This window comes from Centropristis striata, chromosome 20, assembly GCF_030273125.1.
Source record: "Centropristis striata isolate RG_2023a ecotype Rhode Island chromosome 20, C.striata_1.0, whole genome shotgun sequence".
Classification (NCBI taxonomy): Eukaryota; Metazoa; Chordata; class Actinopteri; order Perciformes; family Serranidae; genus Centropristis; species Centropristis striata.
The window spans coordinates 34,606,983-34,630,828 of NC_081536.1; the positions used below are offsets into that span (position 1 = coordinate 34,606,983).

At 37.5% G+C, this 23,846-nt stretch overlaps 1 protein-coding gene across 5 annotated transcripts; it reads right to left on the reverse strand.

The window, feature by feature from the left end:
• Nucleotides 1-2,722: 2,722 nt before the first annotated feature.
• Nucleotides 2,723-22,681, reverse strand: pcgf5b (polycomb group ring finger 5b). Of its 5 annotated transcripts, XM_059359246.1 has the most exons (10): nucleotides 22,531-22,677; nucleotides 22,080-22,335; nucleotides 19,715-20,197; nucleotides 18,737-18,833; nucleotides 16,066-16,121; nucleotides 14,722-14,781; nucleotides 13,711-13,895; nucleotides 12,391-12,489; nucleotides 10,375-10,464; nucleotides 2,723-3,236 (listed from the first exon to the last, which is right to left on the reverse strand). In XM_059359246.1, the coding sequence occupies exons 3-10, from the start codon at nucleotides 19,827-19,829 to the stop codon at nucleotides 3,189-3,191; spliced, it is 750 nt and encodes a 249-aa protein (XP_059215229.1). In that variant the 5' UTR covers nucleotides 19,830-20,197; nucleotides 22,080-22,335; nucleotides 22,531-22,677; the 3' UTR covers nucleotides 2,723-3,188. The 5 variants fall into 5 exon arrangements, with proteins under 5 accessions (XP_059215229.1, XP_059215230.1, XP_059215231.1 ...); XM_059359247.1 differs by lacking the exon at nucleotides 22,080-22,335 and having other exon boundaries at nucleotides 22,531-22,681; XM_059359250.1 differs by lacking the exons at nucleotides 2,723-3,236; nucleotides 22,080-22,335; nucleotides 22,531-22,677 and adding exons at nucleotides 3,262-6,015; nucleotides 6,132-6,203 and having other exon boundaries at nucleotides 19,715-20,306.
• Between the last annotated feature and the right edge of the window lie 1,165 nt (nucleotides 22,682-23,846).

Sequence of the window (23,846 nt, forward strand, 5' to 3'; positions counted from 1 at the left end):
TTTATGCCAGCACACTATACTTAAACGCCTAAAACGCGTCGCCTGTGCCAGCATAAAGTCTGATTAATAGGCGTGCTTACAGACACGCGTATTGCGAGTACACCAGATAGCATGGGTGACGGGTGAAAAGTGCCACGAGCGAACGTAGTGGACGCCTGTGTGTGTGTGTAACGCGTGTACGTTAACAGTGTGTTACTCTGTGTAACAGTTCAGCTGTTACACAGAGTCTCAGCTTCATACGGGATTGTTTATAAGAAAGCACAACTTATAGATGAACTCCAAGCCCCCACAGAGCTGTCAGGATATTTCTATTATTTTCAGGCCAGTTTTTATTTTCTTGTTCACGAAATCTCTCTCTCTCTCTCTCTCTCTCTCTCTCTCTCTAGGTTTGAATGATATCGAATTGATATTTAATGATAGCAAGGGTGAAAGGGATAATTAAAATAATTTCAGCTACTTAAAAATAGTAATAGTAAAGTGCAACGCTCACAGCCAGTTCCCAGCTCCGCGCGCGGACACACAGTTCATTACGCACCAGCTGTAATTAGGTAGGTTTACCTGCCTGCAGAAGCCGTAATCGCTGTCACCCCTGAATATTAAGTAGCCATGCGGACCTATCTAATGAATATTCAGTAGCCATGTGGACAGCAGTCCTTTCACAATATGATTCCATCGGACCTTATATCTACACTGTTTAACCCAATTCGGCACTTATGCTCAGATCCATTATGTTTTACAGACATTCGTAGTTAACTAATGAGGTAAAACATTTTGTTTAAGCTGCATTTTACTGACTTTCACTCCTAAAACAGGCTAATTAAGCCTCCGGTTTTGGCCGGAAAAACGTTAAGTTTATCTGGTACGTACGAGGTAGTCTTTCTCTTCATCTATAAGTTCTGCTTTCTTATAAACAATACCATATGAAGCTGAGACTCTGTGTAACAGCTGAACTGTTATAGACGTACACGCGTTACACACACACACAGACGTCCACTACGTTCGCTCGTGGCACTTTTCACCCGTCACCCATGTTATCTGGTGTACTCGCAATACACGTGTCTGTACGCCTATGTAGAATTGTACTTAACAGTCACGCGGGTCTTCATGTCACGTATTTGAGGCGTAGTTCACCCGTCACGCAGCCGTCACGTAGGCGTATGTGCAACAACGCGTGTACAGCGCCTGCGTGACGCCTGCGTGACGCCTGTCTGTCCATTGAAAGTGAATGGAATTTACACGCGCACGTTAGACGTTTGATGTCATCGCATAGGCGCTGTACACGCGTTTTAGTATAGTGTGCTGGCATAAAATGCCCCTCATATGTCAGAGTGTGTGTGTGTGTGTGTGTGTGTGTGTGTGTGTGTGTGTGTGTGTGTGTGTGAGTGTGTGTGTGTGTGTATTTTTGGGTGACCAGTGATGGAGAAAGACTTTTGGTCATTTTGCGTCTTTTTGTGGTAATTGTATAGCCTGGCTAACACCAGACTATTCTCAAATGAGGTCTAGTCTGGCAACGAGCAATGTATTTCTCCGTAGAGGAGGTGTGGTCTACGATCCTCCGGAGCCGTTTATTGGACGCTTAGAATGTCTATCAAAGCGTCTGTAGGTAGCTCTTAGCCAATCAGATCAGTTATACCAGATGACGTAGTAGAGCAACAGAGATGGATGTTTACATAGCCAGACTAGCCCTCTAGCATCTCTACTTTGAGACTAAAATGCTCAATTCTGCTTCTGCAACGTTTTTCTGCTTCTCTATAGTTTCAGCTCACAGTCTACCGGCAGTGTGTGTGTGTGTGTGTGTGTGTTGCTTGCTGCTTTGCTTCTCCAGTTCTCGTTTTCTGCAAGATTATTTATTTTCACGCTTTATTCCCCCTCATGTCATTCAGCCACACACATCCACTGATTTTATGGCCAATAGACGAGCTGCTGGGGGTCTCTGGGGGCTCCGCTGTCCCCCGGCCAGATCACCATGGTTACAGCAGCGAGCGCTAGCGGGGCTAGCTGGTAGATTAGGCTTTGGACAAATCCTGTCGGAAGCATTAAGGCTAAAACATCCTTTTTCGAGGTGAAACAGGAGTGTAAAGTCAAACGTTCTTCTTTTAAAATCAACTTTGGCTCTAAACTATTTAAAACGCCGTCTACAGCTAAAGAGAGCTTGGCGTCTGCAGCAGCCATGTTGGATCCGTAAGAAAACTACAAAACTACAAGCTTCCTTCTGTCCAGTAGTACGCGTCATCGTCTTGCCGTCCCTCCCCGCTCTGTGATTGGATCCTAAAACAGGGCTAAGAAACCTCCCTTGTTTCCAGACCCTTTCACAGTTCAAAATGAAATCAAAATGAAGGCAGTCTGGGTAAACCCAGGCTAGTCTGTTTTGGTCATTTTGTGTCTTTTTTTGGTCATTTTGTGTCTTTTTTGGTCATTTTGTGTCTTTTTTCGGTCATTTTGTGTCTTTTTTTGGTCATTTTGTGTCTTTTTTGGTCATTTTGTGTCTTTTTTCGGTCATTTGGTGTCTTTTTTGGTCATTTTGTGTCTTTTTTCTGGTCATTTTGTGTCTTTTTTTGGTCATTTTGTGTCTTTTTCATCATTTGGTTGAAAACTGAAAACTATGTGCATCTTTCATCTGGACTCACTTCTTCTGTAGCGAAGATAACCGGACTAAGACACACACACACACACACACACAAACACACACTCAGAGTGATAATAAAAGCAGTCTCTCAGCATATTAACAGTATAAAATCAACATTTAATCTACAGAGTTAGACAGGCAAAGTGAAGATATGGTTCATTTCTCAACATGTTTTTAGGCACAGGGACATCAGACATTTAAAAATATCATATATTATAGCATATATTATTCTATGTAGCATAAAACCTCTTTACCATGACAACGTATGCACTTCATCATTGGCTGTACAAAAATACATTTAAATCTCTCTCGCTCTGCACATTGTGGGCGTGTCCGTGTGTGTGTGTGTGTGTGTGCATGTGTGTGTGTGTGCGTGTGTGTGTGTGTGTGCATGTGTGTGTGTGTGTGTGTGTGTTTCCACGTGCAAATATCAGTGTTCCCAATGTTTTTATACCTGTTCTGTCTGCACAAGTGTGTGTGCAGGTGTGTGTGTGTGTGTGTGTGTGTGTGTGTGTGTGTGTGTGCAGGTGTGTGTGTGTGTGTGTCTTCTTGCAGCCGTGGTTCAGCCGAAGTCGATGCGTGGCCGGTACTCTAGAACCATGGGATACGTCTGAGGAGGAACAATAAAAACAGAGAGAGAGAATGAATAAATGAATGTGTGTGTGTGTGGAGCTGCAGAATAATCAGATCAACTGAATCACTGAAGCAGGAACTTCCTGTTCACACTGTCACTTATTAAACACTTTAGAACGTTTTTAAAAGGTGAAAGAACAGATATCACAAACACACACACTAACATAGAGGCAGGGAAACATTATCAGACTCTTGTTTTCTTCAGTTTCTGGTTCATTTTAATGTCTGGTTCAACTAAAGGTTCATTTGTTTGGACAAATAATAATAATAATAATAATATATAATAATATATTATATATAATATAATATAATAATGATAACAACAACAATATCTGATAAGAGTTTAATTTAAGAGCTGATATCTAGACATTTAACATGGTTTTATTGATGATGATTTTGGTTATTATCAAGAATGTTTCTATGACTGTAGATGTCAAAATGATTAAAAAAGACATAAAAATGACAAAAAAATGACCAGAAATGGACACAAAATTATCGAAATAGAAAGAAAATGTACCAAATATAACAAAAATAGGTGTAAAAATGACACAAAAAGACAAAATGACCAAAAATAGATGTAAAAAAAATTAGACTTCAGATTGGATTTCTCATTGGCGGTATATGGATGCAAATCAGCTGCAGCTTCTCAAATTGGAACTATTAAACGTTTTACTGCCACAAATACCCCAGACCACCTCTCAACCCTGGGCTGCCACAATGCCACGAGTCAGAAACAAGTCAACAAGTGTCACTTTCTTTACCAAAAATGGACGTAAAATACCAAAAAGAAACATTAAATTACCAAAAAAAGACACAAATTACCAATAAAAGACGTAAATTCCCCAAAAAAGATGTAAATGACCAAAACAGAAACACAAAATTACCAAAAACGGATGTAAAATTACAAAAAAAAAAAGATGCAAATAACCAAAACAAAGACACAAAATTACCAAAAAGAGACATTAAATTACAAAAAAGGGCATACTTTTAGTACTTGTACTTTTATTTCGTTAGTAAGTTTTGAATGCACAAAGTGGTATTTGTCGTGGTTTTAACTGGTTGGCAGGGATTTGAGTTTCGAGTTTTGTTCGGGTTTTTATGAATTATTTGGGTAACTAGTTACTTTTATTATAGAGTAATTCAGTTACTAACTCGGTTACTGTTTGGACCAAATAGTGAGTTACTATTACACATTTCCTATTCAAAGTTCCCAACACTGGTTTCCTAAACGTCACCACGTGACTCAGGATGCTAACTCTGTTCTCGCTTTACACCACCAACATCTTGTCCGTCCTCCAGAATATATCACAGAACATCATCCTTTAATAGAAACATTACACATGAAGGTAGTTCAGCCATCAGTGTTGGGTTTCATCAAAACATATGCTGAGAAAACTCATCAGGATATAAACAACAACAAGTTTTCATCAACAGCGATGAAAATTAGACTTCAGATTGGATTTCTCATTGGCGGTATATGGAGGTTAGTCAGCTGCAGCTTCTCAAACTGGAACTATTTTAAACGTTTTACTGCCACAAATACCCCAGACCACCTCTCAACCCTGGGCTGCCACAATGCCACGAGTCAGAAACAAGTCAACAAGTGTCACTTTCTTTACCAAAAAGACAAAATTACCAAAAATGGACGTAAAATACCAAAAAGAAACATTAAATTATCAAAAAGAAACATTCAATTACCAAAAGAAGACACAAATTACCAATAAAAGACGTAAATTCCCCCAAAAAAGATGTAAATGACCAAAACAGAAACTCAAAATTACCAAAAAAGCATAAAATTACAAAAAGACACAAAATTACCAAAAAAAGACACAAAATTACCAAAAAGACACAAAATTACCAAAAACTATTTTACTGCCGCAAATACCCCCGACCCTGACTCCTCAGACCCTGTCTTCTTTTGGTAATTTTGTGTCTTCTTTTGGTAATTTTGTGTCTTTTTTTTGTAAATTTTGTCTCTTTTTTTGGTAATTTCTTGTCTTTATTTTGGTAATTTAATATCTATTTTGGTAATTTTGTGTCTTTTTTCAGTAATTTTGTGTCTTCTTTTGTTAATTTTGTGTTTTTTTGTTATTTTTTTGTTTTTTTGTTTTGTTTTTTTTGGGAATTTATTTTCTTTATTTTTGTAATTTAATGTTTATTTTGGTGTTTTTGTGTCTTTTTTTGTAAATTTTGTCTCTTTTTTTGGTAATTTCTTGTCTTTATTTTGGTAATTTAATATCTATTTTGGTAATTTTGTGTCTTTTTTCAGTAATTTTGTGTCTTCTTTTGGTAATTTTGTGTTTTTTGGTTAATTTTTTGTTTTTTTGTTTTGTTTTTTTTGGGAATTTAATTTCTTTATTTTTGTAATTTAATGCTTATTTTGGTGATTTTGTGTCTTTTTTAGGTAATTTAATGTTTCTTTTGGTAATTTAATGTTTCTTTTGGTGATTTAATGTTTCTTTTTGGTAATTTAGTGTCTTTTTGTGGGCCTGTTTGTGGCCCTGAGTCTCAGTAACCCGTCTGAATAACAGAAACATCATCCTGCCTCCTTCAGCTGGAGACATTTTAAAGAGTCAAAGATTTGAGTTGGCCTTTTCATAATAGATTGGAAGTAAAAGAGGCAGCTGCAGAGTGGAGAGTGTGCCTCTTGTTGTTGCAGTCTGTCTCCTGTTTGTGGCAGCAGCTGGAGGTTGCCGCTGCAGCAGACTACAGCTGCTGTCATCTCCTCAGGCTTTCTGCATTTTGCTGCATCATGCCTCAAAAAAAAGAAAAAAAAAAGGAACAACAGTGAGTGTGAGCTCAGCAGGAAGTCGCTGCTCCTCGTTCTGCCTGCAGACTCTGTATTATCCTGCCCTGTCTGCTCTCTGTTCACCTGTCAGACACTCCTCAGGGATTCTCTTATTCTGTCGAGGCGTCACATGACAGAAATGTGCCATCGTCCAACCTGCAGCAGCAAAATATAGAGCGTCCTTTAACACAGTAGTTCTCAACCTTTTTGAGTCGCGACCCCCAATTTAGCATGCATGTTGTCCGTGACCCCCGCTCACTGAACACAATCTCACACGCACAGTTCAGATCACCCAAAAAAGAAACAAAATGACCAAAAAAAGGAAACAAAATGACCAAAAAAGACACAAATTGACCACAAAATGATAAAAAAAAACACAAAATGACCTAAAAAAGACACAAAATGACAAAAAAAGACACAAAATGACCTAAAAAAGACACAAAATGACAAAAAAAAAGAAACAAAATGACCAAAAAAGACACAAATTGACTACAAAATGATCAAAAAAAGACATAAAATGACCTAAAAAGACACAAAATGGACAAAAAAAGACATTAAGTGACCAAACAGACTAAAACACATGAACACTTTAACACAGTGGAGACAGAGCTGACTTCCAAAATGATTTGGCGACCCCCAGAAATCATCTCGCGACCCCAATTGGGGTCCCGACCCCAAGGTTGAGAATAGCTGCTTTAATAGAAACATTACACATGAAGGTAGTTCAGCCATCAGTGTTGGGTTTCATCAAAACATATGCTGAGAAAACTCATCAGCATATAATATGCTAAAGGGTTACTGGGAAATGGGCTTACTTCCTGTTTGGTGACCTCACCATCAAGTTTGATTGGCTGTCACAGCCAGGTGCCTTTGAATTTCAATAAGATGTTGAATGCGTTTGTGTGTCATGTTCTGAAGATCATCTGGGCCAAGTTTAGAGAAGATTAGACAGAATGTGTGATAAGAGAGGCCTTTTAAAGGTTTATGATCAAATCAAAGATGGCGGAAAATCCAATATGGCCGAAAAACCCCATTGAGGATGCATTGAGCTGGGATTGGCCCAAGGCTTCCAGTTACACATCCTTAGTGAAAAACGGATGAACGGGTCAAAAGTGAATAAACATTCAGCTTTGACCTGTTGGTGGCGCTAGAGAAAGAAGAGATAAGGAATATCATAAACATAAACTCCCTAACTGCCAATGTAACATATATAAACGTCTCGAAGTTCAGACTGACTTCCTGTTTATCTATTACACCTCCTCCTCCTCCTCTTTAGTAATTTTGTGTCTTTTTTTATAATTTTGTGTCTTTTTTGGCCATTTTGCGTCTTTTTTAAGTAATTTAGTTTTTTTCTGTCATTTTTTGTGTCTTTCTTGGTTATTTTGTGTCTTTTTTGGTTCATTTTGTCTTTTTTTTATATATTTGTGTCTTTTTTTGTAATTCTGTAGAACAATGTCAAAACCACACACACACACACACACACACACTTGTTGATTTTAGATCTTAACAAAGAAATCATTTATTTTTGTGTCTTTTTCAGTCATTTTGTGTCTTTTTTGGGTCATTTTGTGTCTTTTTTTAATAATTTGGTGTCTTTTTTGGTCATTTTGTTTCTTTTTTTAGTAATTTAGTTTTTTTCTGTAATTTTTTTTTTCCTTTTTGGTTATTTTGTGTCTTTTTTGGCTCATTTTGAAAGAAAGAAAACTTTCCTTTCAGCAGCTTGAAGTCAGTTTTCCATCTCACAGAATCATGAAATGAGTCATGAAATATTATCTGAATAAAATGTTCTTCCTGCAAATAGAGAAGTCATTCAACCACAACGACTTTCACACACACACACACACACACACACGCACACACACACACACACACACACACACACACTAGTCATACTATTTCGGAGCGCTCTATTTATTCTCTTTCATTTTCAGCCTGACTTTAACCTGAACGGAGGACGAAGTCTTAAAGCTCCAACAACAGTTTCACCTCGTGGTCTGAAGTCCCTGCAGAGTAAATTAATGCAGAACGATGAAGAGAACAGAAGAAATGTTTGGCATTTCAGCCGTCACCATCTTGGTTTCTCTGGAACTGAAAGTGTGGGTGAAGGTAGAGAAGAGTGAGGGCTGAACGCCGTGGTGCCATCCTAACACTTTCCCTACTTTATCCTCTATTTTACTCTCCATTGGACCACTTTTTTAACAAACATACTGTTTAGTATTAGACTTGAAACCTCAGACAGGAAATAAATAATGGACGTAGTCACCGTTGGTTTGTGGCCCGTTTGAAGCATCCAGGAGAGACCGTATCTGGACTGAGGAGGAGCGAGGACGGGTGTTTCTAAAAATAAACTGTTAACGCTAAAACTAAATGTTTGTTACTGAGCGGAGGAACTGAACTGAATGATCATGTTATGCTTTCAGTTAATTAAATGGTGTGAAACTAGAGTCTAACTTCTTATCTTTTTGAACCATATATAGTTTTAACCGTGTACGTGAGCCTCGGGTTTACCAGAGTCGGTGAAAGGACGCTAACAGCGGTGAATTAGCCGTGAGCTAACTGTTTCCAATATCGGACACTCCTCGCTGTAAAACAACAAAACACTAAAACAATTTTAAAAAGTGGAGGCTGCTGACTTTTATGGGGGAAATTGGATGTTTCGGTGTGGGCCAACCAACCAACCAACCAACCAACCAACCGTCCAACCATCCAACCAACCAACCAACCAACCGTCCAACCAACCATCCGTCCAACCAACCGTCCAACCATCCAACCAACCAACCAACCAACCAACCAACCGTCCAACCATCCGTCCAACCATCCAACCAACCAACCAACCAACCAACCAACCAACCAACCATCCAACCAACCAACCAACCAACCAACCAACCAACCAACCGTCCAACCATCCGTCCAACCATCCAACCAACCAACCAACCAACCAACCAACCAACCGTCCAACCAACCAACCAACCAACCAACCAACCAACCGTCCAACCAACCATCCAACCAACCAACCAACCAACCAACCAACCAACCAACCAACCAACCAACCAACCATCCATCCAACCATCCCTCCCAACACACCCTGGACTGTACTTCTGTCCTCCACAATAAAATACAGTACAGTAAAAATAAAGACTACCCAACCAATCAACCAACCAACCAACCAACCAACCAACCAACCAACCAACCAACCATCCCTCCCAACACACCCGGACCGTACTTCTGTCCTTCACAATAAAATACAGGACAGTAAAAATACAGATGGACTTTAAGATCGTTGCTGAGCGTTCTTACTGCTTTCTCTCATCAGACTTCCTCTCATGTTGTAATTATTCATGTAACTCTACATGTACATAAATTAAATTTCACACGTAGATTGTTAAATATGTATAAATCATCCTAAAAATGTGTTATCATAACAGGCGTACCGCCTGCTAGAAGCTAATGATTGAGACCATTAACTCATAATTGAGGTGATAAATAAATAAAGAAGTAGATGAATTTCTCTCATAAACTTTCATTCAATCAGAGTTCTTTTTGCAGCCGGTGGAGTCGCCCCCTGGTGGCTGTTAGAAATAATGGAAAGGTTTCAGGCTTTTTCTTTGGCTTCACCTTTCTTATAGGGTAAAATATTACTCAACCCCGCAACCTAAATTCTCATTAATTTCCATAAATTGTTGTTAATTCCCAAAAATTCTCATTCATTCCAATAAATTCTCGTTAATTCCCATTACTCTCATAAATTCTCGTTAATTCTCATAAATTCTCATTCATTTCCATAAATTCTCATTTATTCCCAAAAGTTCTCATTCATTCCCATAAATTCTCATTTATTCTCATAAATTCCCATAAATTCTCATTTATTCTCATAAATTCCCATAAATTCTCATTAATTCCCATAAATTCTTGTTAATTCTCATAAATTCTCATAAATTCTCATTCATTTCCATAAATTCTCATTTATTCCCAAAAGTTCTCATTCATTCCCATAAATTGTCATTTATTCTCATAAATTCACATAAATTCTCATTTATTCCCATAAATTCCCATGAACTCATAATTAAGATAATAAATCAAGTCGGAAGCAGGTTAATTTTCTCATGAACTTTCTTTCAATCAGAGTTCTTTTTGCAGCCGATGGAGTCGCCCCCTGCTGGCTGTTAGAAATAAACGAAAGGTTTCAGGCCTTTTCATTGGCTCCAGCCTCCAGGCCTGTGGTTTACTGCTCATGTAAAACCCACAAACACACACCAAAGATGGTTTCCTGCCCTCGGTGCATCTACAAACAGTCAGTAACAAACAGGAAGTGAGGCGGCAGCCTTACGTTGTCTCCGTGCAGCCTCCAGCGGGTCATGTAGATGAACTCCAGGGTGTGGTCTCGGCCCATGATCTCTCCGTTACACAGCACGTCCAGCTGGAGAAACAAACAGGGAAAGATTAGAGAAATGTTGCTCCAAAGGTCGACCGACTGCAGACGTGAACAGAGAAACAAACACAAAAAGATGTGAGTTGTGAAGCAGCGAATGAAAGGGAAGAGGAAGTGGAAGTGGTGAGGAGTGGGAGGCTGCAGGCTGTGTGAAGAGAGTGTGAAACACGGTGGCAGCTTCAGTTTTAGCTCTGGAAAATAACAGGCTGGGGCTTTTTTAAACCCTGTGATAAAGATGACTAATAATAATAGAATGGAAATGGAATATCAATGAACGTCTGGTTTTATAAACTCTGATGCTGCTTTCTGCTTTTTCCAACATGATGAAAAGTTTATTGATTCCTCAGATGTTTCACTTGTAAAAGCTGAGTAGTTGGTTGTTTTTGTGAATATATATTTTATATATTGGACCTGCTGCTGCTTCACTATTCAACCCAACACACCAGCTAATAAAACACCTGACAAGACTTTATATGAATGTTCTCATCTTGTTCTATACTCATGTGTTTAGATAATATGATGAATTCAGTGAGACAGGTATTAAGAAGTATTCAGATACTTTACTGCAGTAAAAGTACTAATACACACTGTGAAATGACTCCACTACAGTAAAAGTACTAATACACACTGTGAAATAACTCCACTACAGTAAAAGTCCTGCATTCAAAACTTACTGAAGTAAAAGAACAAAAGTATCAGCATCAAAATGTACTCAAAGTATCAAAAGTAAAAGTACTCGTTATGCAGAATGGAGCCACTCAGATTGTTTTATATATTATAAATATATTATTAGAGTATTATTATTATTGATGCATTTATGGAAGCAGCCTTTTAACTACTTAATATACTGTTATGAGGTTTAATTTAAAAAAATAAATGTATCATGTGTTTTATGTTAAATCTTGACCTGTAAAGTAACTAAAGCTGTCAGCTAGATGTAGTGGAGTAGAAGTATAAAGTTACATACGATGGAAATACTCAAGTAAACCTCAAAATCGTACAGTACTAGAGTAAATGTACTTAGTTACATTCCACCTCTGATCTCATCAACGAGGTTAAAAAAAGGGAAAACAATCACAGAAACAACAACGAGGAAAGAGACTTAAAATAACCACAAAAACGACCAAAGAGACACAAACTGACCAACAGAGAAGTAAAAACTTACAAAAGTATCAGCATCAAAATGTACTTAAAGTATCAAAAGTGACCGGCTAATGTGTGACCGGCTAATGTGACTGGCTAATGAGCGACCAGCTAATGTGACCGGCTAATCAATGACCGGCTAATGTGACCGGCTAATGAACATCTAATGCGACCGGCTAATGTGCGACCAGCTAATATGCAACCGACTAATGTGACCGGCTAATGTGACCGGCTAATGTGACCGGCTAATGAACGGCTAATGCTACCGGCTAATGCGACCAACTAATGCCACCGGCTAATGCAACCGGCTAATGCGACTGGTGACCAGCGAATGTGACCGGGTAATGTGCGACCAGCTAATGCAACCAGCTAATGTGCGACAGGCTAATGCGACCGACTAATGCGACCGGCTAATGCGACCGGCTAATGAACATATAATGCGACTGGCTAATGCGACCGGCTAATGCGACCGGCTAATGTGCGACTGGCTAATGTGACCGGCTTTCTTGGATGTTTTGTTCCGGGGTCATACTCCATCATCATACTACATCAGTCCGACTAACATGTTTACATGCTCTTCACTTGTCCAGTTATAGTCACATTAAGGCAACAATTATTTTTTTAAGTGTCATGTAAACGTGCTGATTGAGATATATATATTTATAATTAAGGTGTGTGTCCATTTGTATGAGAGTGAAGAGTGAAAAACAAGAATAAATCATCCCTGCTGCTGCTGTCCCTCTAACTCTGGTGTCTCAGTGTGTTTCTTACCTCGTAGGAGCTCGGCAGCTTTAGTTTAAGACTGAGAAACTTCTTAATTGTTCCCACTGTGACTCGGCTGGAGCAGCGGATGAACCTCTTCATCAGGTCCTGATGGGACAAGAGACACATCCAGTTAGGGTCCAGTTTAATGAGAGCCAGATGAATGAAGAGATGAATGATGAGATGAATGAAGAGATGAATGAAGAGATGAATGAAGAGGCCTTTAAAGGATCAGACTTCACATTCCCCTAAACTCACTTCTCTCTATCAGACTCATGTCAGTAAATGATGGTTTGGGTTTCTAAAGCGAGTTCCTGATCCAGAGTCAGTGTTTTAACTAAACCAGATGCATGAAGCCAGTTTAAAGAAGAACACACAAGATAAAAGATGTCAACTAAACTTTAGATTGCAGCTAAATGTATGTCAGCCTTCTATAGAAATCTATTTCAGGTTTAGAGTCGATACATCTAGAATATTTTTACTGTTACTCACCTATAGAACTTTTGTTTTCATAACTGACTAAATGTGTAAACTGGGGTTTTGTGGAACATTTCAGGGGAATTCCCAGAAACGTTCCATCAGACGTTAGGCTGGGGAATTTTGGAAATCTTCAAAATAAAAATCCCACATTTCAAACAGATTTATTGATAAGCAGATTTTTATCAAGTTGTAATTATTTTATTGAACAACAAAACATGAATGAGTTAAATATTATTCATTGTTTATTACCATAAATTCTCATTTGTTACCACAAATTGTTGTAAATTCCCATAAATTCTTGTTAATTCCAAAATATTCTCATTAATTCTCATAAATTCTTGTTAATTCCCATAAATTCTAATTTTTGCCCATAAATTCTCATAAATTCCAATAAATTCTCATAAATTCCAATAAATTCTAATTAATTCCTAAAAATGTATTCCCATAAATTCCTATTAATTCATATAAATTCTCATAAATTCCCTTGAATTATCGTTAATTCTCATAAATTCTCGTTAATTTCCATAAATTCTAATTAATTCCCATAAATTCTTGTTTGTTCCAATAAATCCTCACTTATTCCCATAAATTCTCATTAATTCCCATGGAAAGTTTCCAAGGTGAAAACTCCTGGGACTTGGCAACCCTAGCGTGAACTGGAGACCAAAAGGAGGCTAAAGTCTGTGTGAAGGCAACATGAAGCAGTGAAAGAGTAAAGTTTACATTGACATTGATTATTTTTTGTGTCTTGTCTGAATCCAAACGGTCCCTTTAAACCTGATTGATCCGACACGTCTTGATATGAAATCATTATTATTATTATGATGATGATTATAAATAGAGCGGTACCGTGACGGAGGTCTCCCCTGACTGGGCCGTGTTGCGTAGGCAGTCCAGGCAGATGGCGATCTGCGGGTCGCTGCGGTGGTAGTCGTCATCGCCGGCGTCCTCGCCGTCATCGTCCCCGCCGTCACCGCCGTAGTCACCGCCAACATCAGGAGGAAGGCCGAGACGCTGACACCTCACACTCTCTGCTGGGGTCCACACAGAAGACAGGAAGTTAACACAAAACAGACATAAAAAAGACGTAAAAATTACAAAAAAAAGACAAAAAGACATAAAATAACACAAAAAAGACGTAAAAATTACAAAAAAAAGACAAAAAAAGACATAAAATAACACAAAAAAGACGTAAAAATTACAAAAAAAGACATAAAAAAGACGTAAAATTACCAAAAAAAGACACAAAAAAAGACATAAAATAACACAAAAAAGACGTAAAATTACCAAAAAAAGACACAAAAATGACACAACAAAGACACAAAAAAGATGTAAAATTACAAAAAAAATACACAAAAAAGACACAAAAAAAACTCAAAAAAGACTTAAAATTACCAAAAAGAGACACAAAAAAAGGACACAAAATGACGTCCCAAAAATTCATTCATTTTAATGTCTGATTCAACTAAAGGTTCATTTTTTTGGACAAATATAATGATAACAACAAAAACAGCTGATAAGAGTTTAATTTGCAAAATGAAGTTAAACAGTAAATTTGATTAAAGGAACAGTAGCGGTGAAAAGTCTGGACACAGATTCTCATTCAAGGTTTTTAACATCGTAGATTCATCAGAAGACAACAAAACTGTGATGGAACCAATGTGGAATTATGTAGTAAATAAAAACCAGAACATGTTTATAATATTCTCCATTCTTCTGTGTTCTGCTGCTTGTTGAGCTGATCACCTGGATGGTTTCCATTAACAGGTGCACAGTTTGTTTACCACATGGTTCCACGTGTTCCTTCATGGTTTTAACATGAATGTAACTTCTGGCTGCTGTAGTTCTGGTTCAGCTTACCCTGGCCGTTCTCTCTTGGCTGGTTCTTCTTCCAGAAGTCCACTTCCTGCTGCTCCTCCTCTGGTTCACAGGAACCACAGACAGGAAGAACAACAAGGAGATAGAACACATGTTATTTCTAGTGAGTTAGTTCTTCTACTGGTGTAAATCCTGGACAGACAGACAGCTGCAGCTTTAGGAACCATCTTTAAATATCATTTATTGGCCAATTTGAGTAGTTTGGTGTGTTGGCCACATTTGAAGATATTTTCTTGAGATGTTTCGTTCACAAGAATAGAAGAGATGTGAAGTCACAGTGGCCTTCGTTAATTCCCATAAATTCTCCTTTATTCCCATAAATTCTCGTTAATTCCAATGAAAAGTTTTAAACTTTGAAAATTCCCGGGATTTCTTGAGGAGTTCCTGAGATCTCAGGCTTACAAGAACGGGAAAGATGTGACGTCACAGTGACCTTTGACCTCCTAATCTAAAGAGTTGAACCTGGAGTCCAGGTGGAAGGATTTAAAGACCTTACTGGGGTTATCAGTCACCAGAATGGGACCAATAGAGACCTTTGACCTCCAGAGTCCAATCAGTTCATCCTTGAGTCCAATTGGTCGAATTTAAAGACATTACTCATTGTTTATTCCGATAAATTCTCGATAATTGCCATAAATTCTCATTAATTCCCCAAAATTCTCGTTTATTCCCATAAATACTAATTAATTCCCAATAATTCTCCTTTATTCCCATTAATTTTAATTAATTCCCATAAATTCTTATTGATTCCCATAAATTCTTATTTATTCCCATAAACTCTCGTTAACTCCCATGAATTCGAATAAATTCCCATAAATTCTTATTGATTCCCATACATTCTTATTAATTCCCATAAATTCTTATTGATTCCCATAAATTCTAATACATTCCCATAAATTCTCATTTATTCCCATAAATTCAAATAAATTCTTATTGATTCTCATAAATTCTTATTAATTCCCATGAAATCTCATTATTTCCCATAAATTCTCCTTTATTCTCATAAACTGTTGTTAAATCACATAATTTCTCATTTATTCCCTTAAATTCTCATTCTGTAATTAGTTTTTCCTCAATCAGAGAAGTTCATCCTTGAGTCCAACTGGTCTAATTTAGAGAGATTTTCTTCTCTTAATAAGGCCCTGCTGGGTTACAGTATCGCTGCATGTTGAGGTCATAAATCCTTTGACTGTCTGGTGATAAATGATGTCATCGGAGTGATGTCATTCACTAAATTATTCTCCGAACCCTCATAAAAAAGTCACATCATGAAATATGGACTGCAAACTGAGCGGACAGATTGATGGAAGCATCTGGAAAACTCACTTTCTCTGAGTCCAGGAACCAGCTTGAAAATGATCTCCTCCAGAGTGTTGTCCAACCTGAGGAGACGCAGGGAGGAGAAGGAGGTGAAGGAGGTGCAGGAGGAGGTGAAGAGGAGGTTGCAAATAGGATTTAAAGTGACGGGAGGTACGAGGAGGAGCAGCAGTGAAGAGAGGAGATCAGGTGGGAGGAAATAAAAGAAGAGCCAAAGGAATAAAAGACGAGAGAAAAACAGAAAGAGGAAAATCAGTTTGTTCCATTACGGAGGAAGAGAAGAAGAGACGAATCATTCAGAATAAAACAAGAACGGAGAAAAGGTGGGCAGCAAAATAAAGAGACAGAGATATGTTAGGAAAGAGGAAAGAAGAGCGATAATTAAGTTAAAGTTTTGGTGCTTAAAACACTGAAAAGTGTCATTTTATAAAGCTTAACAGAGTCTCTGTAAAGATAAGAAGAGTTGAAGATGTTCATAAAACAAGAAGAAAGACAAACGTAGAGAAGAGGAACCGGGCCAGGGAGGAGAAAATAATAATAATAATAATAATAATAATAAATACATTATGCACTTTGAGAAAAAAGTCAAAATAACCAGAATAAAGTCACTTTTTGAGTCGGTAAAGTCGACAGCAAGTGTCTGATATTAGTCTAAAAACTAGGGCTGTCAGCGTTAATCGCCATTAGATTAATGCAATCCATAACGCATATTTTTTTTCTATTATATATTATATATCTATCATATTCTTTTTGTCCCTTCTACTCACCTGTAGTCCGGTCGAGTTTGCTTCCTGAAGTGAACTTACGGTGATGGAAAGAAAGAGTGCTACTGGAGTTCTGAACGGCTTGTTTAACTATATTTATACTTTTTCAAAGAAAATACGAAAGGTCAAAAGGTAAATTCTTTCTTTGTGTTCATTTGATTCCCAATTAAGACACAATGGTAACAAATGATTTACATTATGATCTTACAACTGCCTTGAAATGCGAAATAACAGAATTTTAAACATCCAATTCAAAACGCGATTAATCGAGATAAACTATGGAAATTCTGTGATTAATCGAGTTAAAAAAAATAATCTTTTGACAGCCCTGCTAAAAACATTCACATGAATTACATGAAAGCAGATTTTCCCAAAACAACAATTGTAGCAGCTTCTACCAAGAATATCTCATTAATGTGTTTGGGTGTTTTAGTTCTGATGCACCTTAAATATTGTGTTTATTGCCCCTTTTTTTAACATGATATTTTATTTATAAATTTATTCTTGGACTTCTGCCTACAGACTTGTGTTTACACATGTGTAGAAACATCAGCCAGTATTGTATTTATACAGATGCAGGTCCCCAGAGTCAGAACTGAACTCGGTCTACCTGGAAAACCCCACAAAACCACAAATATTATCAAGAAGTCAGAAATGTTCAGGTGATGAGTCAGCCTGTAAACCGACTCACAGTCACATTAAAGGGACGGCACGTTAGTGCCAAACCCACTTTAGTCACTTTAGGTCTTCAGACAAATGTTGCTGTTTTTTTCTTTTCTTATTTCTATTATTAGGACCCTCAGAAACATACAGGGAACACCATAATCTGAGTTTTTTATTTTAATTTTGTTTAAATTATTATTTCTAGAGTTTTAAGACAAGAACTATTTTCTTCAAAAATAAGAATAATATGCAGTAAATATCTGTATTTTTTTTAAAAACAATATCAGTGACCGGTGATTAGCCGGTCACATTAGCCGGTGGCATTAGCCGGTCACATTAGCCGTTCATTAGCCGGTCAAATTAGCCGTTCATTAGCCGGTCACATTAGCCGTTCATTAGACGGTTACATTAGCCGGTTGCATTAGCCAGTCAAATTAGATGTTGGCATTAGACGGTTACATTAGAAGGTGGCATTAGCCGGTCACATTAGCCGTTCATTAGCCGGTAACATTAGCCGTTCATTAGCCGGTCCCATTAGCCGGTTACATTAGTCGGTCACATTAGACGGTCTCACTAGCCGTTCATTAGCCGGTCCCATTAGCCGGTTGCATTAGTCGGTCACATTAGACGGTGGCATTAGCCGTTCATTAGCCGGTTACATTAGACGGTCACATTAGCCGGTTGCATTAGATGGTCGCATTAGCCGGTCGCATTAGCCGGTCGCATTAGTTGGTCGCATTAGCCGGTTGCATTAGTCGGTTACATTAGCCGTTCATTAGCCGTTCATTAGCCGTTCATTAGCCAGTCACATTAGACGGTCACATTAGACGGTGGCATTAGAAGGTAATATTAGCCGTTCATTAGCCGTTCATTAGCCGGTTACATTAGACGGTTACATTAGACGGTAACATTAGCCGGTGGCATTAGCCGTTCATTAGCCACCTTGTGTTGAAGAGGAGGACACGTTCCCGTCAGTTATTTGATTTTCTCACTTGCATGTAAGAGGTTGGACTGAACTGTGCATGTAAACGTTCTGAATGAGTTTTGGTTGAATAAAGGTTATTGATTGATGAGGTGATTGATGATGAACTGATGAGAGAAAACAAAGTTCCTCTGATGACTGACTGGATCTGAGAACTCTCCCCAACTCAAAAAGTTCACTTGAGTCTCTTTATTCAGACTTTTCCTCATTATTGCCCTCCTGCCTGGCCCCTGATCCTCCTCAACCAATAAAAGCTTGGAGTGTGTTGGACCTGAGCATCTCCAGCGGGTTGGTCTCGTGGACCTGGATGCCACATCTGGGACAGTCGTTGCTCTCCTCAAAGTGCTGCACGATGCAGCTCTTACAGACTGCAGACAAACAACAACAACAACAACAGTTATTGGGGTTAAAATCACAGTAGTGTGTCACTTGTTGTAAAAGGGTTAAATGCAGAGGTTGAACTTCCCCATAGTATAAAGTAATTCATCTTTAATCTTTAAATAAAATCTCTGATGGGAACTTTCTCTCCAGAGCAGCTGAGAACCAAACGCTGGTTAACTTCTGCCCAGTCAGTGGTCTTCTGGAGTCTTTTTGGTCTTTCTTATTGTGACTTTTTGGTCATTTTGTGTCTTGTTTGGTCATTTTTACATCTATTTTTGGTCAATTTGTTTATATTTCGATAAGTTTGTCTTTTTTTTGGTCATTTTGTGTCTTTTTTGGTCATTTTCACATCTATTTTTGCTCAATTTTCTTCTATTTCGATAATTTTGTGTATTTTTTTGATCATTTTGTGTCTTTTTCAGTCAATTTCACATCTATTTTTGGTCAATTTGTTTCTATTTCGGTAACTTTGTGTCCTTTTTTGATAATTTTGACATCTACAGTCATGGAAACATTCTTGATAATAACCAAAATCATGATCAATAAAACCATGTTAAATATCTAGATATCAGCTCTATAATTAAACTCTTATCAGATATTGTTGTTGTTATCATTATATTTGTCCAAACTAATGAACCTTTAGTTGAACCAGACATTAAAATGAACCAGAAACTGAAGAAAACAAGAGTCTGATCATGTTTACCATGACTGTTGGTGACGCTGTGCTGATTAAAATCATCCCAACATGTCGCGGTTAACATTATTAAGCGGTTTATCAACAGAATGAAGTGTGTGTGTGTGTGTGTGTGTGTGTGTGTGTGTGTGTGTGTGTGTGTGTGTGTGTGTGTGTGTGTGTGCTGTGACTCACAGGTGTGCAGGCACTCGGTGACGGTGGTGGGTTTGATCAGGTAACCTCGGCACAGGTAGCAGGTGATGAAGTGGTTAAAGTCTCTGACCAGGTGCCTCCTTCCTGTGGCGGCCATGTTTGTAGTTTGTGTGTTTGTATGCGGAGCAGACAGAGTTCAGGCTCCCGTTGGTCCGGATCAGACAGACCAGACGAGCTACTGTGTGAAATCCTGCTCCATCCTCGACTCCAGGGCTGGTTATTAATAATAATAATCACTTTTTAATCAGGAACATCTCAGATCTGATCCCAGAGAGTAAAAAAACAAACAAAAACCCCAATCCTGCTTCACAGCAACACGTTGTACGGTTTATTCCCAGAACTCCCAGAGAGTGAGACGTCTGGTTTCCCTCCCTGTCGCAGCACGGCAGCCATGTTTTACTCCATGAGGAAGACCCAGAGTGACGAAGACCTCTGTTGGTTCATCATCTTCCTCTTCACCTCAAACTGGAGTCAGAAACACAAACACCAGCCACTGAGAACACACGACACCGAGACATGACAGGAAGTAGAATTACCAGGAAAAAACGTCTAAATTACAAGAAAAAAGTAGAAATTCCTGCAAAAAGTAAAACTTACTAAAAAAAAAGTCTAAATTACAAGAAAAAGTCTAAAGTATCAGAAAAAAGTAGAAATTCCCACAAAAAGTAAAACTTACCAAAAAAAAAAAAAGTAAATCAACAGAAAAAGTAGAATTACCAGAAGAAAAGTCAAAAATCCAAGAAAAAATCTTTGATTTTTAATTTTGGGGGGAAATTTTCCTTTATTTCTGGTATTCTGCTTTTTCTGTTGATTTTTACTTTTTTTCTGGTAATTTTTACTTTTGTGGGAATTTCAACTTTTTTTCTGGTAATTTAGACTTTTTCCTGTAATTTTGACTTTTTTCTGCAATTTTGACTTTTTTTGGTAATTCTATTTTTTTCTGATATTTTTGACTTTTTTCTGGAAATTTAGACTTTTTCTTGTAACTTTGACTATTTTTGGTAATTCTATTTTGTTCTGATATTTTTTTTACTTTTTTCTGGTAATTTTGACTTTTTGTGGTAATTTCTACTTTTTCCTGGTAAATTTGACTTGTTTTTTTTGGTCATTTCTCTGACTTCAGTCGCTGCAGGAAGACGAGACGTTTCAGCGGTCTGCTGCTCAAACTCAACACAAGATTTTAAAAAAAGTCTGTGATTGCCGACTAATAGTGACAAAATGAAACAGAACTTTATCACTGAATGACTGAATGTTAATAACATTATGATGTTTTGTTTTCTCCACATTTAACAGGATTCAGAGAAAACATTATTCATCAAAACGTAAATAAGATCAGAAAGTTGAAATGTAAAAACCACAAAAACCACAAATATTATCAGGAAGTCAGAAATCTGCAGGTGATGATGTCATCAACTGAAGAGTCACTTTAAAGGGACGGCACGTTAGTTCCAAAACTCACTTTATCACTTCAGGACGTCGGACAAATGTTGCTGTTTTTATTTTCTTATTTCTATTATTATTATTAGGATCCTCAGCAACATGCAGGGAACAACACAAGCTGGGATTAATATTTTTACAGTTTTAGAACTATTACACGCTAAAAAAAAAAAAAAAAGGAGTAAAAATATACTGGCAGCAAAAGTTTTTTACAGATATTTTCTTAAAAATGATAATATATGCAGTAAATATCTGTATTTTTACTTTAATATGTTTGGTTTTTATTTTATTTTTATTTTTACATTAAATTTAACTGTAATATAACATTCAAGACCATTAAGCAATTGAATAATACTAAAATATTATTAAAATATTGTTTGTATTATAGCAACAAAATATTTTTATTTATTTTATTTTACATATCTACTGTACAGCATACGTTACGAATAAAAATCTTCTGTATATTTTTATATATTTATATCTGTTTTATATCTCATTTTGAATTACTTCTGACTAAAAAAACAGTCAAACGGATCAAAACTTTTTTCTTTTTTATCAATATTTTTTAATTAAATAGGCATTTTATAAGATGTTCTTTATTTTTAACAAAGTCATATCATTTTTTAAATGATAAATCACAATACTGACTCAACATTTTACTTTTTTTAATAATTTGTTTTAATTTGAAAATGTAATAGACTAACTATGAGGTTTTACTTTCTATTTTTTTTCTTTAAGAGTCATACATTTATAAAATATCAAATCATAATACTGACTCAACATTTCACATTTTTGCAAATTTTTTCTTTCTGTTTCTGGTTTGTATTATTTGATCGTTTACGCTGCGAACCAGCCAGAGACATAAAAATAATATTTAACTCTTAAATTACAGCTTGACTGTTTTTCTCACGTGCAACTCCAACTTGCATCCTTGCGGGATGACGTCACGCCGGCCACGCTGCGTGTGCGTCAGGTGTGTAAACAGGAACACACACACACACACACACACACTCTGTCAGCGTTAAACAGCGGCTTTTCTCTTCTTTTTGCTCCAAACGGCTCAAAGTGCGCAGCTCAGAAATCCCCTCGGCGGCGCGCACGGCACGGCGCGGCGCGCGCACGGATCTGCTTATCTCATCGTGGAGGCGCGTCACGCTCTACGTCACCTGTGTCAAAACAACATCAATGGACGCCACACACACACACACACACTCTCTCTCTCTCCAGCCTCATAAATATAAATAAATATAGATATTAATATTAGACGTTTCCTCGGAACGCGCGTCCACGTTTTACGCGCATGTCGCAGGCTGTGTGTGTGTGTGTGTGTGTGTGTGTGTGTGAACGCGCGCAGGACTCACGCGCGCAGCTCGTGTCGACAGTAAAAGTTGCTTCCAGAGCTTCACGTCACGTCACGGCCTGGCCACGACACGCCGCGCGGCAGGGACACTCCGCGTGGACGCTCCGGGATCCCGCATGAGGAGGTGCACGGCGACGCACTTTGCGTTTCAGGAGAGAGGGAGAGGAGGAGGAGGAGAGGAGGAGGAGGAGGAGGAGGAGAGGAAGAGGAGGAGGAGGAGGAGGAGGAGAGGAGGAGGAGGAGAGGAGGAGGAGGAGGAGGTCCAAAGTTTGTGTGTCGCTGATGAATCCGCAGAAATAAAGAGAAATAAAAGCTTCCTCACCTCCTCCTGCTCCTCTCTGCTCCTCTCTGCTCCTCTCTGACTTATGGTCGGGCTGGATCGGCCACCATGACACCGTCAGCTCCTCCTCCTGCTCCTCCTGCTCCTCCTGCTCCGCTCTGGTCTGGAGGAGTCTGCTCCGCGGACTGGGAGAGGAGAGAACACGGAACTGGTGTGTCTCGTCCCCAGTCCGCCCAGCAGCAGCAGCAGAGAGCAGCGGGGGGCGGGGACACACACACACACACACACACACACACACACACACACGCACGCGCGCGCGCGCTGTCTGCTGATGCACTTCTCTTTTTCATTTGACTTTTATTTGAACCATTTTTAGAGATTTTTCTGCTCATGAATCTTAGTGTTATAACATCTTCTCTTTTATTTACTTATTTATTTATTTGCTACTATTAGTATTATTATTACTAATAGTATTATTTGCTACTATTTATTAGTCTATTTCTATATATATATTACCATGCTCTATTTCTTAATTATTTATTGTTTTATCTTTTTTATCAAGCTTTTTTATTTTATTTATATTTATTTTTTTACTTTCCATTATTATAATTGACTTTCACTTTTTTATTTATTTATTTATAATTATATATATTTTTATTTAGTTTTATTTATTTATTTTATGATTATTATATGTTTATTTTATTTTGTTTTATTTTATTTTATTTTATTTTGTTTTGTTTTATTTTATTTTATTTATTTATTATTTATTTTTTTAACTGTCCATTGTTATTGACTTTTACGTTTCTATTTTTTATTTATTACTATTATATATATTTATTTTTTTGTAATTTTTTAACTTTCCATTGTTAGTATTGACTTATACTTTTCTATTATTTTTTTATTATTATTATATTTTTTTTATTTAGTTTTATTTATTTATTTATTTTATGATTATTATATGTTTATTTTATTTTATTTTGTTTTATTTTGTTTTATTTTATTTTATTTATTATTTATTTTTTTAACTGTCCATTGTT